This window comes from Calidris pugnax, unplaced genomic scaffold (assembly GCF_001431845.1).
Source record: "Calidris pugnax isolate Ruff unplaced genomic scaffold, ASM143184v1 scaffold470, whole genome shotgun sequence".
Lineage (NCBI taxonomy): Eukaryota > Metazoa > Chordata > Aves > Charadriiformes > Scolopacidae > Calidris > Calidris pugnax.
Window position 1 is genome coordinate 759,860 of NW_015092761.1, and position 15,405 is coordinate 775,264.

At 47.5% G+C, this 15,405-nt stretch overlaps 1 protein-coding gene across 1 annotated transcript in view; it reads left to right on the forward strand.

Annotated features, from left to right (window-relative positions):
• DNAH9 (dynein, axonemal, heavy chain 9) overlaps nucleotides 1–15,405 on the forward strand; it is a 257,020-nt gene that overhangs the window by 188,091 nt on the left and 53,524 nt on the right. The window contains exon 60 of the mRNA XM_014962673.1: nucleotides 8,213–8,406. Coding sequence (XP_014818159.1) covers nucleotides 8,213–8,406 — 194 coding nt within the window. The remainder of the gene's footprint in view (nucleotides 1–8,212; nucleotides 8,407–15,405) is intronic.

Sequence of the window (15,405 nt, forward strand, 5' to 3'; positions counted from 1 at the left end):
GTTTATCTGCTCTCATCTAGAAGTTTCCTAAGGACATTCATCTGTCCTCACCAGGCATCAAGTCTCAGGGAACTGTTCCCAGTCTCTCGCAGAAATCCTGCTTGAGAAAGCTTTAGCTTTTTTGGTTTTTTTTTTCCCCTTTTCGTTTTTAACCTGCTGGCTAACGATCTGATGTTTATCTGAAATACAGCAGAGATTTTGATCGCATCAAATATTTAAAGGCACACTTGGTTGGTTTGATTGCAGAGTGGAAATTGAATTTCTCTGGATGCCTCTACAGCAGCGTTGGGCTCCGTCTTTCACTGCCCTTCCACCCGTGACACAAAGCCTGTCGGCAGCTGGTCACTTTGAGTGTAGAAGTTCTTTCAGCCTCTAAATGGAAGGAAAGGGAAGTAATTGCTTCATCAGAGATATCTTTTAGATATCAGATGTATCATTTTTAGACATTGTATATCTTTTGAAGTCCCACCGCTTTGCTTAAAAGATAGGGGGAAAAAATCAATAGCAGTTTGGTCCCGCAAGCAGGGAGCGGGCTGCGGGGGTGGGACTGGTGGCAGAGAGGTGCGATGGGCGCACTGAGGGTGGGCAGCGTCGGCGCTGGGCAGGATGGCTGCACCCAGATGTCAGACACTTTGGGGAAGGCAGTGAAGGCAAACAGCTTGGATTTGGCTCCTCTTGATTAGTTCTTCCTTTTCAGCCCAGATGAAGGACCCGTTGGAGCTCCCTGTTTCTGTAACACAGAGCCCACGAGTGTTCCCAGGAGAAGGCAGTGCCAGGTCACAGCAGCGGCTGTGGAGGCTGCAGAGTGAGGGCTCGGCTCAATTTCACCTGGGAATGATCTTTGGAGCCCTGATGGTGACACCAAGGCTGTACCTGAGTTGAGACACATGAGATGGCCTTTCCTGGAGGCACTCACTCATGGTCTGTGTGCTGTCCCCACCATGTGACCACAGGGCATCAGTGGACCACAGCAGTGCCAGTGCCTGAACAGGAGCATCCTTGTGCAATGAGTATAGTCTGACAGAGCCATGGGGACAAGCTTTTCACTTCACTCAGGGTTGTCCAAGCCTCTGCTGGAATCTGGTTTGATCTTTGAGTACTGCATTTTCAGAAAGAGATGGACCTTCTGGAGACAGGGCAGAGGAGAGCAGTGAGAAGTGCCAGGTACCTGAAAGCATGACTGTGGGAAGAGATCGAGGAGAGGGGGAAGGATTATGTCTGAGGGCATCAAGATTGAGGGCACGGGAGGGTATGATCCTCAAAAAGCGTTCTCCAAAGGGGAAAGAGCAATTGTATTTCTGTATCAGTAAAGGGCAAAGCAAGAAACATCTCAAAGTGCTGCCAGAAAGATTCACACCAGACATTTGGAAACCCTTTGTGACAGAGGATAGTGAAGGACAGACACAGATTCCTTGCAGTTTGCGTTACTGAGGTTGCTCGAGCAGGTCGTGTGACACGTGTAGGAGGGTTGTGTCAGGGGCAGGAGCGCACCAAGGGCCTCTGCAGCTTCTGGACTCTGGTTGCCCATTCTTAAGGCCAGCTCTGCTATGGTGCCACCAGGAAACCTTGGATCAGACCATCACTGGGAAAAGAACTGTGAGAAGTCTCGCCAAGGGATGGGTCCATACGTGTGTGTATCTACATGTGTATCAAGACACAGAACCATGGGCTTTGAGAGCCTTCCAGCAGGTGACATCCTGGAGCAGATGCTTCAGCTGAGCTCTTCCAGTCCATGGGACACATTTTTATGAAGTTTTTCTGTGCGTTGGCACATTGTGATGGCCCATCTGTCATTTGTAACAGCTGAATCCCAGGAAGTTTTCAGAAATACACAAGTGCCACCTTTCAGCTGTCAAAAGGGACCCATGGACAGCTTCTGGTTCTGGCTGTGTCCCCCCGAATTTCTGGAGAGCATCAAAGAGGAAAGATGGAGAGTGTGGCTTGGCAGAACAGCCTGACTTTGCAAGGGCCGTTCTCCAAACAACCTGAACAACCTTTGCAGAGAATACAGGAAAAATGACGGTGTGAACCCAGCTGTGAAACGTCTCAGGCAAAATTGTGAACATCTGGTGAGTGGTTATAAGCAGCTATAATGCAAAGATTACCACTAAATCTCACTTCTGTTGCTGACATTTCCTATCCAGTGGAGCTCTCTGTAAGAACGTACCAGCAGGAAGGACCTGAGTGCTGAAGCCGTTGCTTTCTGATTAAGAAAAGGTAGCGAGATCCAACCTGTCGCTCCTCAGACCACTTCTGTCACCCAGGGGCAAGGTGTCTGCGCTTTGTGATGCTGCAGATGAACAGGAGGATGTTTTCGTACAGCGTCATGTCGTGGCACTACGTCCTTCTGAACCTCAGTGTAATTTAGATGTGGGGAAAAGGCAAGGAGGAGTTTGAATGACGACAGGGGCATCCAGTGCAGTGAGCTTGTCAGTCAGTTTTTACAAAAGCAATAAGGAGGATTAAAATAACATTTTTGTGTTGAGAGGTGACTGAAGTTTGGCAAACCCATCATGTCTTTTTTTACCTTTAGTAGAGGTTTTTCGTGCGAGTTGAATAATTCAGGTAGTGCAGCTAAACAGAAAATAACACCTTCAGTGAACGAATAATACAGCCCAAAACCTAGTATGGGAAAGATGGCAAATAATCCATCATTTTCTACATTAATCCCTCTAGTTTACAGTAGTATTCAAATGGAGTAATTCATCTGCTTATACGTCCGTTTCCCAAATGATCCAATCTATCAATCCAAGCCAGATGTGGGTTTGACTTCACCATTCTCCCAGGAGCTGTCTTTCTCCAGCCGTGGGGATGCTGGGTTTCCTAACGAGATTTGGGCCACCTGCAGGAAATGAAGGGAAGAAATTACGAATATTTGCAGAAGCCTATAGGGGCAGAACCTGCAGGGCACAGAGACAGCGTGTTGCCTTCAGAAGGTGCTTGGAAAACGCATGAGGTTGTTCCCCAGCATCAACCACCCAGCAGTTGGGGGGGTTCAGCCTGGAGAAGAGAAGGCTCCAGGGAGACCTTAGAGCCCCTTCCAGTCCCTAAAGGGGCTCCAGAAGAGTTGGGGGGGGACTCTGGATCAGGGAGGGGAGCCATAGGATGAGGGGGAAGGGTTTGACGCTTTATTTTTAGATTTTTCTCTGGGGGCAGCGAGGAGAGTGTATCATCGGGGGGGGACTTCTCCCTGTCCCCAAGACATCTGTCCCCTCCCTCCTGACCCTTCCCTGGCTCCCTGAGGGGGTGAGGACACCCTCTAAACCCACCCAGTCGCTCTGTGACCCCAACCAGGACTTAAAGGCAAGGGCTGCTCCGTGGTGAGGGCTGGTCCCGGCGTGTTTCCTGCAGCTGTTGGGGGAGAGCGAGCGCTTTGCATCCGTGAGCGTGTGGAGCTGGCAGATCTGCTGACACATCGGCTCCCCTTTAAAGCTGGTTCTGACTTAGATGAGAAGCTGTCAAAGAAAACCAAAGCGATAAAACAAGTTGTCTGCGAGTCGGGGAATGGAAAATCGTTTTTTCTCTGAGAAAACAGTGATCCTTGCCTTGACATGGTGTGAAGAGACCTGTTTGCTGGCAAGGTCTCATTTTGAGATACAAGCTGAAGACCCTCCTCTTTCCAGCCCCGAGAGATGATTATTGCGTGGGTTGCAGAGACGGGAACTGGAGTCCTCCATCCCTTTTGTTCGTATTTTATTTTGATCAATGTTTTTTTCTCTCTCAATTTCCATGACAACTCTAATTGACAAATGAAGTCTTCATTATGTTGACAAAAATAGCCACGCTACCCAGGTTGATGAGTAGCACCCATCTGCTGTCCCTACCTACCACTCCTGCGATATGTTATTGTTGGCCTAAGTTTCTTGGAAAATTTCACAGCAAAGGTATTGAAAAGCAATTAATATTCACAGAAAGATTACTGATTGAGATAGCTTTCACAGCACCAGCTTTTAAATAGCAGCTTCTCTTATTAATACCATCACTCCTAATAAATGCTATTAAAATTGTTGACTAATAAAAATTTTAGTGTTAATTTATATAATGCAGACTTTATACTTGCAATTAGAGCTTTCTGGATTCTGCAACATGTTGTTCAGGGAGAGAGACACTATCAGCTCTGATTAGGTGTCTGTCATTTAGGAAGAAGAAAGCAATTTTTCAGTCTCCCTTGTTAACATCAGCCAAGAGACTTCTCGAGACGCCAAGCAGTTGTATTTTAAGGAAGTTGCTTCAAAAGTTAACAGCATTAAGCTGTTTTTAAATGCAAGCACTTGCACTGATAAATCCACTGCATTCAACGTTTGCCGTTGTATTGTGTTCAGCTCTGAGACGTGCCTCAAATACACGTATTGCTGCAGGGATGAGGGTTTGGCAGCCCAGAATACGTGGCATTGGTCCTGAGAATTTTGGTTTTGCGTGTTCTGGCTTCGAGTTTTCCACACAGAAAGTGGGATATTGCGTTGAATTTGGAGCAAGTTCTTCTGTCGCTCACATTTCTCCGCGTCAGTGCAAATCCACACGTGGAAAAACAACATCTGCTGAATCACTGCTTTGCTCTCGCTCTTCTTCACGATGTTCTCAGGGTCCGCGGGAGTTGGCGTGGAGATAATCGGTGCCGAGTTGAGTCAGTCCTTGCTGCAGCTCCCAAGTGGTATCTCAAGCTCTTATCTCTGCCTTTTGGGGAGGTATTGAGGAAATTGTGACTTCGGGCAAGGCCTGAGTTGTTGCAGCAGAGTTTATGGTACCATCTGCAAGTACTTCCCTGCCTACAACTCTAATTCTGGCCCTAGAGCACACCACTTGGGAGGAAAGGTGGAGGGATTTATCCAGTTACAAGATGACAGAGCTAAAAGTCCCTTGTTACTGGCAGTGAATCTAATAAGGATCAGCTGAGACAAGTTGCAGGTAAGGAGGTTCAGCTTGAACATACTAAAAATAAACATTAATCTTTACCAGAAGGATAGTTCAGCTCCACAACAGGGCACGCAGAGAGGCTGAGAGAGCTTCATTTTAGAGGTCAGCATTTTGGTAGCCAAAGCCATGGCCTGGCCCAGTGCCGGCTGTGATCACAGCCAGAGCACGAGGTTGGACACCTCCAGAGGTTTCTTCCAACCATGGCTTCTGTGATGCTGTGAGTGTATATTCAACAAATGTCCTGGGTCAATGGCACCCACTGGGAAGAGCTTTATAACTTTCTTCTGTCTCTCATCTGCAGGCATTTTTCATGCTAAAAAAGTGAACTCATTTGATATAAGTCCCTTTTTCTGACATCTTTGTTCACTCTCTGTTAAGTACAGCTTCTAACTAAATTCAGTCTATTCAGTCTGTCAGAAAGACCAAAGTTTTACACTGGTCCAGTCTCCTCCTTGGGAAGCCTCTCCAGAGGGCAGCGTTACCTTCCTGCAGTTTTCAGAGCAGAGTGGCCTTCGGTGTCTTCTGCCTCACGTGCAACAGCATCATGCTGAGACCCAACCTGGAGTACTGTGTCCAGCTCAGGAGTCCTCAGCACAGGAAGGACATGGAGCTATTGGAACGGCGCCAGAGGAGACCACAGAGATGCTGGGAGGGCTGGAGCCCCTCTGCTGTGAGGACAGGCTGGGAGAGTTGGGGGGGTTCAGCCTGGAGAAGAGAAGGCTCCAGGGAGACCTTGGAGCCCCTTCCAGTCCCTCAAGGGGCTGCAGAAGAGATGGGGAGGGACTCTGGATCAGGGAGGGGAGCCATAGGATGAGGGGGAAGGGTTTGACATTGAAAGAGGGGAGATTGAGATAAGGTCTCAGGATGAAATTCTTTGGTGTGAGGGTGGTGAGAGCCTGGCCCAGGTTGCCCAGAGAAGCTGTGGCTGCCCCATCCCTGGAGGGGTTCAAGGCCAGGTTGGAGGGGGCTTGGAGCAACCTGGGCTGGTGCGAGATGATCCTGCCCAGGGCAGAGGGTGGCACTGGGTGAGCTTTAAGATCCTTCCACCCAAACCGTTCTGTGATTTTATGTCCAAGGCAATCTCTTGGCACTTCTGCCAGGGTGTTTCTCTGACTTTCAAAGCCCTTTGGCAAGCGTGTATTTTTGAGGTTGGTCGGCACAAGGTGTGCCACCACCAATTTTTGAGGAGCTTTCTCCGCTGCTTACCAAGGTGGAGCTGTTTGGGACATGAGCTGAAGCCCGTCAGGCAGTTTCTGCTTCGCTCTGTGTTCTGTTTCTATAGAAAACAGCTCATTCACTGTCTTATAGTTCTCTTGTTTTTTCCACTTCATGTTCAACTGCTTACAGCTTCATATTATGCAAAACGCTCTGAAGATGTTTGTTTCAGCAAGAATTTTGCTTCAAATCCAGAAGAACCTTACAAGCTGTGCAGTACGTTTTGCTACCACTTGTATGACAGATAATTTGGAGTCTTCACTTCTCTGCATAACAGTTAGAGTTGCCACTTTCCAGCTACATAAATCTAGCAACGTTTTGACTGTAATTAGTTACTTACTGCCTTGCTCAGCTGTTCTTTGGGACATACTTCAGCTACCTGTTTCTTCTGCAGACTTGCAGCACCAAGAAGTCCATCTTCATGTGCATTTGGCAAGTATAAATCTGAGTGATGTGGTTTTCAGAATGGCACAGGGTGGTGACCCTGTTTGTACAAAGGAAGCACCCACCCATCTCCAGTTTTGCCTCTCTTTACTGGGGTCTCTGGTTCTGTGGTCACCACGACTGTGTGGTGAAGTCTCAGAGATGTGGTTTCACAGCGTGTGTGCACCAGACTCTGCAGCAGAGAGGTATATGCACGTGGGAACAGAGACAGAGAAATAACTGCATGTGTATAAAGATGAAGATAATAAATATTCCAACTGTGAAATCCCTTAAAAAATACAGTTTTGGAGAGCGTGGCATGCCCGAGTCTCTGTTTAGCTCTGGATACTGAGCACTCTGGATACAAAAGCACATTTTTTCATCAGTTGTTGCGATTTTTGCACCACAATTCTCTTTGTTGAAGCATTAAAGAGAGTGTTTGCAGATTTGCACCCCACGGGAATGCCAGCAGTGTGCTCTCCTGTCAGACACGGGCTCAAAATTTCCAGTTCCCATCCAAATCAGTGTTTCTGGGATAACTGACAGCAACAAGTGCTTGTCACCTGAGATTTTTCAGTTCTGGTTTCAAACCAGGAGAGAAGATTTCATCTCACTTTGGGTTATGGAGAACTGCATTGTGCGTGATGCCAAATTCTTTCATCCTTCCCTGTTTTTTCGCTTCCAAACTACCGTGTCTCAGCAGCTGCTGAGGAGAAGGTCTGGGAGCTGCCTGTGGCATCACTGGCCGGGGAGGGGATGTCATTGAGAGTGTCAGGGAAGGCTGTGTTGGTGCTGCGTGTTCATAGAGCTGATGTGATTCTGCCCCTCTGCTCTGTGCTGCGGAGACCCCACCTGTGTCCAGCTCAGGAGTCCTCAGCACAGGAGAGACATGGAGCTGTTGCAGTGGGGCAGAGGAGGCCACGGAGATGCTGGGAGGGCTGGAGCCCCTCTGCTGTGAGGACAGGCTGAGAGAGTTGGGGGGTTCAGCCTGGAGAAGAGAAGGCTCTGGGGAGACCTCAGAGCCCCTTCCAGTCCTGAAAGGGGATCCAGGAGAGATGGGGAGGGACTCTGGATCAGGGAGGGGAGCCATAGGGTGAGAAGGAATGGTTTTAAACTGAAAGATGGGAGATTGGGATGAGATGTGGGGAAGAACTTCTTTGGTGTGAGGGTGGTGAGAGCCTGGCCCAGGTTGCCCCGAGAAGCTGTGGCTGCCCCATCCCTGGAGGGGTTCAAGGCCAGGTTGGAGGGGGCTTGGAGCAACGTGGTCTGGTGGGAGGTGTCCCTGCCCAGGGCAGGGGGTGGCACTGGATGATCTTTAAGGTCCCTTCCAACCCCAACCATTCTGTGATTCTATGTTTTGTGGGTGGCCTTGAGACACATTTCAGTTCAGAAGACCTTCCACAGGTGTGAAACTTTCCGCAGTCATACTTTCCTGTGGCCTTGCAAATGGACCACATTGATTCCTGTTCCTGTGACAGTGTCCTGACAACAGCCTTGGGAAAATGAGAAAGGACCCAGTCTGATCCCGCTGGGTTTCTGGCTGTGCTTCCCAGGCTCCAGCAATGACCTTTCTGGTGGAGCAAAACACGAGCAATCAGTAATGTTTGAAAACCAGTTCAGAGGCATTGTTCTTCTAAAGACCTTCCTTGAATTTTTTCAGGCTCTCTCATCCATGGAGGAATTCAGAAACCTGGATCGGGATATTGAGGGATCTGCAAAACGCTGGAAGAAATTTGTTGAATCTGAGTGTCCTGAAAAGGAGAAATTCCCCCAGGAATGGAAGAACAAGTCAGCTCTGCAGCGCCTGTGCATGATGAGAGCCCTGCGACCCGACCGCATGACCTACGCCATCAGGTGGGGACACTTCACCTCCCTAACGCTCTTTGCAGGCAGCTTTGGGGCTGGGCTTTCCAGGGAACAGGAGTAATTCAGGAATGTGTTTAGATTTTTTTTATTATAGAATGTGAGTTCTGCAAAATGGTGCCCTATAAAGAAGTCAGTGAATGAGTCAGCTCTGAACTCTGCGACAGTCAACACGTCCCATTTAACTGGGTTTTCTCACTGAGAGAGATGTAACCCCAATACCACCAGTGGTGGTGGAGCAGGATAACTAGCACTGGGCAAGGAGCAGACACGCCGAGTCAGAAATGAGCATCATCACACAGATGTTGCACTTCTGTTCGAGTCTTTTAATGGTCAGTACAACTTCTAGAGTTCAGAAAGGCTGATTTTAGTTACTACATCCTTTATGGCCGGACCTTAGGCAAAAGAATAGAGTGTAGAAGTAGAGGAAAGTCTTACAGAGGCTTTAACTTTTTTTTTTTTTCTTCCTGTAAAATGCAAAATTTATGTGGTGCTAGTTCTGAAAGTTGTAGTTGTAAATTATGTAGTGAAGGTAACTAGGCGAGTCTAAACTTTATGAAGGTATGCAAAAAGCAATATACTTGTTCCAGGAGAAACTAAAGGTCTTTCACTCCGTTAGGACTTGTTTTTCCCTCCTCTGTCCTAGCAGTCTGTGATCTGACATTTCTGCAATGTCTCTCGTGCTGCTGCCTCTCAAATAGTTTATATTGCTCCACTATCTGGCATGTGCGTGCACACGGATGCGTGTAGCAGATTGAATTACGCAGTGTATGAACTAGATTTCTGTTTGTGCTTTAATATTCACAGAAAAATGCAGACAAGACTGGGGGAAGTTTCCCTGTGGTCACTGGTGTTATGTTTTTTTTAAATTAAATGCTATAATTTATCATAATCATACCATTCTAGAACATTTTCTTTCTCATTTCTTACTCTTTTAGGGCTGAATTCTCCATGTATTCTCTCAGCTGAAGAGATTGTTTTTCCTCTTGTTGTTTACTTTGAGTAAAATAAGCTCTAGTCTTTCTGAACTTGTAAGTGCCTATTTCATTTTAGCAGGTTTAATTAATTTCTTTCAGTCAAAATGGCAGTGCTCACATAGCTCAAAAATAAGTAGAACATAAAGTTTCAACACCTTTCATATTTCTCTTTTATGAAAAGGTAAGGCAGTCCAAGTTCAAAAGCTTGGCTGGATATTTTTAGGGTCTGGGTATGTCAAGCTTTTCCATTTGCACCTGTTTTTCCTCTTGTTTACTTTGAGTAAAATAAGCTCTAGTCTTTCTGGAGTCCTCAGCACAGGAGAGACATGGAGCTGTTGCAGTGGGGCAGAGGAGGCCACGGAGATGCTGGGAGGGCTGGAGCCCCTCTGCTGTGAGGACAGGCTGAGAGAGTTGGGGGGTTCAGCCTGGAGAAGAGAAGGCTCTGGGGAGACCTCAGAGCCCCTTCCAGTCCTGAAAGGGGATCCAGGAGAGATGGGGAGGGACTCTGGATCAGGGAGGGGAGCCATAGGGTGAGAAGGAATGGTTTTAAACTGAAAGATGGGAGATTGGGATGAGATGTGGGGAAGAACTTCTTTGGTGTGAGGGTGGTGAGAGCCTGGCCCAGGTTGCCCCGAGAAGCTGTGGCTGCCCCATCCCTGGAGGGGTTCAAGGCCAGGTTGGAGGGGGCTTGGAGCAACGTGGTCTGGTGGGAGGTGTCCCTGCCCAGGGCAGGGGGTGGCACTGGATGATCTTTAAGGTCCCTTCCAACCCCAACCATTCTGTGATTCTATGTTTTGTGGGTGGCCTTGAGACACATTTCAGTTCAGAAGACCTTCCACAGGTGTGAAACTTTCCGCAGTCATACTTTCCTGTGGCCTTGCAAATGGACCACATTGATTCCTGTTCCTGTGACAGTGTCCTGACAACAGCCTTGGGAAAATGAGAAAGGACCCAGTCTGATCCCGCTGGGTTTCTGGCTGTGCTTCCCAGGCTCCAGCAATGACCTTTCTGGTGGAGCAAAACACGAGCAATCAGTAATGTTTGAAAACCAGTTCAGAGGCATTGTTCTTCTAAAGACCTTCCTTGAATTTTTTCAGGCTCTCTCATCCATGGAGGAATTCAGAAACCTGGATCGGGATATTGAGGGATCTGCAAAACGCTGGAAGAAATTTGTTGAATCTGAGTGTCCTGAAAAGGAGAAATTCCCCCAGGAATGGAAGAACAAGTCAGCTCTGCAGCGCCTGTGCATGATGAGAGCCCTGCGACCCGACCGCATGACCTACGCCATCAGGTGGGGACACTTCACCTCCCTAACGCTCTTTGCAGGCAGCTTTGGGGCTGGGCTTTCCAGGGAACAGGAGTAATTCAGGAATGTGTTTAGATTTTTTTTATTATAGAATGTGAGTTCTGCAAAATGGTGCCCTATAAAGAAGTCAGTGAATGAGTCAGCTCTGAACTCTGCGACAGTCAACACGTCCCATTTAACTGGGTTTTCTCACTGAGAGAGATGTAACCCCAATACCACCAGTGGTGGTGGAGCAGGATAACTAGCACTGGGCAAGGAGCAGACACGCCGAGTCAGAAATGAGCATCATCACACAGATGTTGCACTTCTGTTCGAGTCTTTTAATGGTCAGTACAACTTCTAGAGTTCAGAAAGGCTGATTTTAGTTACTACATCCTTTATGGCCGGACCTTAGGCAAAAGAATAGAGTGTAGAAGTAGAGGAAAGTCTTACAGAGGCTTTAACTTTTTTTTTTTTTCTTCCTGTAAAATGCAAAATTTATGTGGTGCTAGTTCTCAAAGTTGTAGTTGTAAATTATGTAGTGAAGGTAACTAGGCGAGTCTAAACTTTATGAAGGTATGCAAAAAGCAATATACTTGTTCCAGGAGAAACTAAAGGTCTTTCACTCCGTTAGGACTTGTTTTTCCCTCCTCTGTCCTAGCAGTCTGTGATCTGACATTTCTGCAATGTCTCTCGTGCTGCTGCCTCTCAAATAGTTTATATTGCTCCACTGTCTGGCATGTGCGTGCACACGGATGCGTGTAGCAGATTGAATTACGCAGTGTATGAACTAGATTTCTGTTTGTGCTTTAATATTCACAGAAAAATGGAGACAAGACTGGGGGAAGTTTCCCTGTGGTCACTGGTGTTATGTTTTTTTTAAATTAAATGCTATAATTTATCATAATCATACCATTCTAGAACATTTTCTTTCTCATTTCTTACTCTTTTAGGGCTGAATTCTCCATGTATTCTCTCAGCTGAAGAGATTGTTTTTCCTCTTGTTGACTTTGAGTAAAATAAGCTCTAGTCTTTCTGAACTTTTAAGTGCCTATTTCATTTTAGCAGGTTTAATTAATTTCTTTCAGTCAAAATAGCAGTGCTCACATAGCTCAAAAATAAGTAGAACATAAAGTTTCAACACCTTTCATATTTCTCTTTTATGAAAAGGTAAGGGAGTCCAAGTTCAAAAGCTTGGCTGGATATTTTTAGGGTCTGGGCATGTCAAGCTTTTCCATTTGCACAAGAGTATTTAAATGTTTGTGGTGTTTTTTTTGTTTGTTTTGCTTTGTTTCTAATCTAGAAATAGGTTAGAATGTAAACATGTGCAAACAGCAGCAGTTCATAGCACCTTCCCCAGGACTTTCTTTGTAGATGTTTGTGACTAAAATTCTTCTTGAAATACAGGGTAGTCAGACACTGTGCCCAGGAGGTTTAAGAAGAGATTTTTGTTCAGGGAAATCTCATACCCCAAAAGCAAATGTGAAATGATGAGCGGTAACAATGACAGTCACAAGGTGTTTGACCTCCTGGTTCCTCCTGGATGGCGTTATCCTCCTCCAGCCTCTCTTCAGCCAGCAGCCTGGCTGGGGCAGGCACTATTCTTTGGTGAAGACCTTTGCTGTTCCTCGGAGCTCCACCTCTCTGGAAAAGCTACGGAGCTGTTCCCCTGTCCCCCTCACGTCAGTGGGTGAGGCCCAGTGCTCTGCTGTAGGAAGGAAGAGCTGTCTTTGGGCTGAGCTTAATGCAGTCAGCATTTCTGGTCACCACCACCCAGGAGGCTAATGCTCCCCTGGGGTCTCGTTCTCCTGAGCACTGTCGGAGCTGTGTTCTGTCTGTGACCCTTCAGAAAGGGGCAGATCTTCTGGGACACTGGGGAGCTGCTCACTCTGACCACGAGGACTTCAGCCTCACTCCCCTACTTCAGCCAGCAGCGTTTCGAGATCCTGTGTGCATTAACCAGTGCATTGAGCTTTAGATACCTCCAATGTCATTGGATCCCACAAGCTGTTTTGCAGTTCTCAATTTGCGGATCTCTTCCTTCTGTAAATGAGCTAAATCTGCTAACGTGAAATGCCTTACTGCTGGTCAATGGACATCACTGCTAGTCCTAACCCTTCTGTCTTTCAGAGAGTCTTGGCAGGTACTTGAGTGCATTTTAGGAGTCAAGGAGTAACTTCAAAGCCTAAACACAGAGGACTGGGGGTATTTTAGATACCCTAGAATATCCCTACTTCAATTCCAGCTGCTGTTCAGAAAGGTGCAAGACCCTTTATGTCCCATGTCATATGTGCCAGCTCCATGAAGATGGTCTAGGAAGCTCCTTGGTATCTAAAATGATCCACCCCTATACAGGCTTCTTGCCTTTCCCTGTCTTGGATTTAGTTTTTTCAGCCACTCTCCATAGCAGATCCCTGGGGATATTTGCACAGGCTGTTCTATTCCCTAGGCCTAAGGAGCCACCAGGAGAAATCACTCTTACCCTGAATCACTCCTTAGAGCTTGGGTGGGGCAGTGCCCTGTTGTCCATCACCAAGAACCATAATTTCCTGAAGAGGGGTTTTCCACTGTAACATCAGCAAGGACATTCTTGCAACACCTTTTGCTCCCATGCTTCCACATCCATGAGGTCAGATCAGTGTAGCAGCTACTAGCAAGGTATAACTTGCTCATGATGAAGTCCCTCCGAAAGCACTGGTACTTGTGCCTTGAGGGACAGACCTTTGAAACAGTGCAGAAGGACTAAGGACTCTGGTAGCTGGCACATCCATGGCCAACCTTTCAGAGTCATAGAATCACAGAATGGTTTGGGTTGGAAAGGACCTTGAATATCATCTCATTCCAATCCCCTGCCCTGGGCAGGGACACCTCCCACCAGCCCAGGTTGCTCCAAGCCCCCTCCAACCTGGCCTTGACCCCCTCCAGGGACGGGGCAGCCACAGCTTCTCTGGCCAACCTGGGCCAGGCTCTCACCACCATCACAGCAAACAAGTTCTTCCCCACATCTCATCCCAATCTCCCCTCTTTCAGTTTAAACCCCGTCCTCCTCACCCTATGGCTCCCCTCCCTGATCCAGAGTCCCTCCCCAGCTTTCCTGGAGCCCCTTTAGGGACTGGAAGGGGCTCTGAGGTCTCCCCGGAGCCTTCTCTTCTCCAGGCTGAACCCCCCCAACTCTCTCAGCCTGTCCTCACAGGGGCACTTTCATGGCTCTGCTCGACCCATTCCAACAGCTCCATGTCTCTCCTGTGCTGAGGCCCCAGAGCTGGAGGCATCACTGGGGGGTGTCTCCCCAGAGCGGAGCAGAGGGGCAGAATCCCCCCCTCGCCCTGCTGGCCACGCTGCTGGGGATGCAGCCCAGGATATGGGTGGTTTCTGGGCTGCCAGCACACATTGCCAGTTCATGTTCGGCTTCCCATCCACCGACACCCCCAGGTCCTTCTACTCAGGGCTGCTCTCCAGCCATTCTCCACCCAACCTGGATTTGTACCGGGGATTGCCCTGACACAGGTGCAGGACATTGCACTTGGCCTGGTTGAACTTCATGAGGTTCACACAGGCCCAGCTAAAGGATCTTAGGCATCTGTGCCTTCACATAACCTAGGAAAGCTGTAAGGCTTTTTATGTGTTGCAGGGTATTTTCCCTTTTTATTCTGGTACCATTTCTCAAACCCAACTGCTTATCCTGTGAGACACCCCTGTGGATGCCTTGTCTGAAAGACACCACGTGCATATGCTCTTCCAGCCCTGTCTCTGAGGTCAGGCCTTCACATGTGGTCTGTTCCGAAGTCTCCAAGTCGCAGTCATCATGTTTCTGAATCTCCAAGGCATCATTTCATAGAGGAGAGATTTGGTCTAAAACAAGAATGTTGTGACCTTGTATATAAAGGACTTCTTACATTTTGTGAACTGAAGCTTTGCAGCAACTCTTTAGCAAATCTTGACCTAGAACAGAAAAATCTTCTTGAAAGAGGAACCAAACAAAGTGGAAGCTTTTTCTTTTGCAATCCCTTAGGCATTTCTATTCCAACTGTCTTTCACTAGTCCTTGAAGGAGACTCAGCTCTCTTGGAAAGAATTTGGCTACCTGATTTTGGTATCATCTATCAGGTAAAAACTGGCCCATGTTTTAACTCCCTGTGGTCCTGAGGTTTTCAAAAGCCTGAGTCTGGAAGACTGGAATCTCCCCTAGAAGAGTAACTGTGGGATCTTGGGGTTTGAATGTACCACCCCTACCTTTGAATCAATGTTCAATGTACGCCCTTTCTCTAAAGCAGTGATTTTGGAAGCTCTCCCTGGGGAAATTCAGCCTGGACCTTCTGCATGTGCTGTTCTGCTCAGGCAGCTGCTCTGGAGCTGAATTTTTCCCTGTTTTTCACTGTGTTGTATTTTTCCTTGCGCCTTTCAGGCAGAGGCTGAGCTACACGCGCTGGATATTCTTAGAGCTCTTCCCTTTTATCTTTTCAGAACAAAGTAATTTTGTAAATCATCTGGACTTTTTGTAACTTTTGGTGATAAATCTAAAGGACTGCTGTTCCCCCTCAAATGCTGTATGGATTACAAAGTACACGGCAGTTTTCTATACCTTAACTTAACTATTTCTGCTCTCCTGAGATGCCTTTGTCAGAACCGAGCTGGTACTCGTCTTGAACTTCTGAGTACAGCGTTTTGCCCCTCTGAAAAGTGCTGCTGAGTGACAACTCCAGAAGCCCAGCCTGCAGATCCTCTCTCA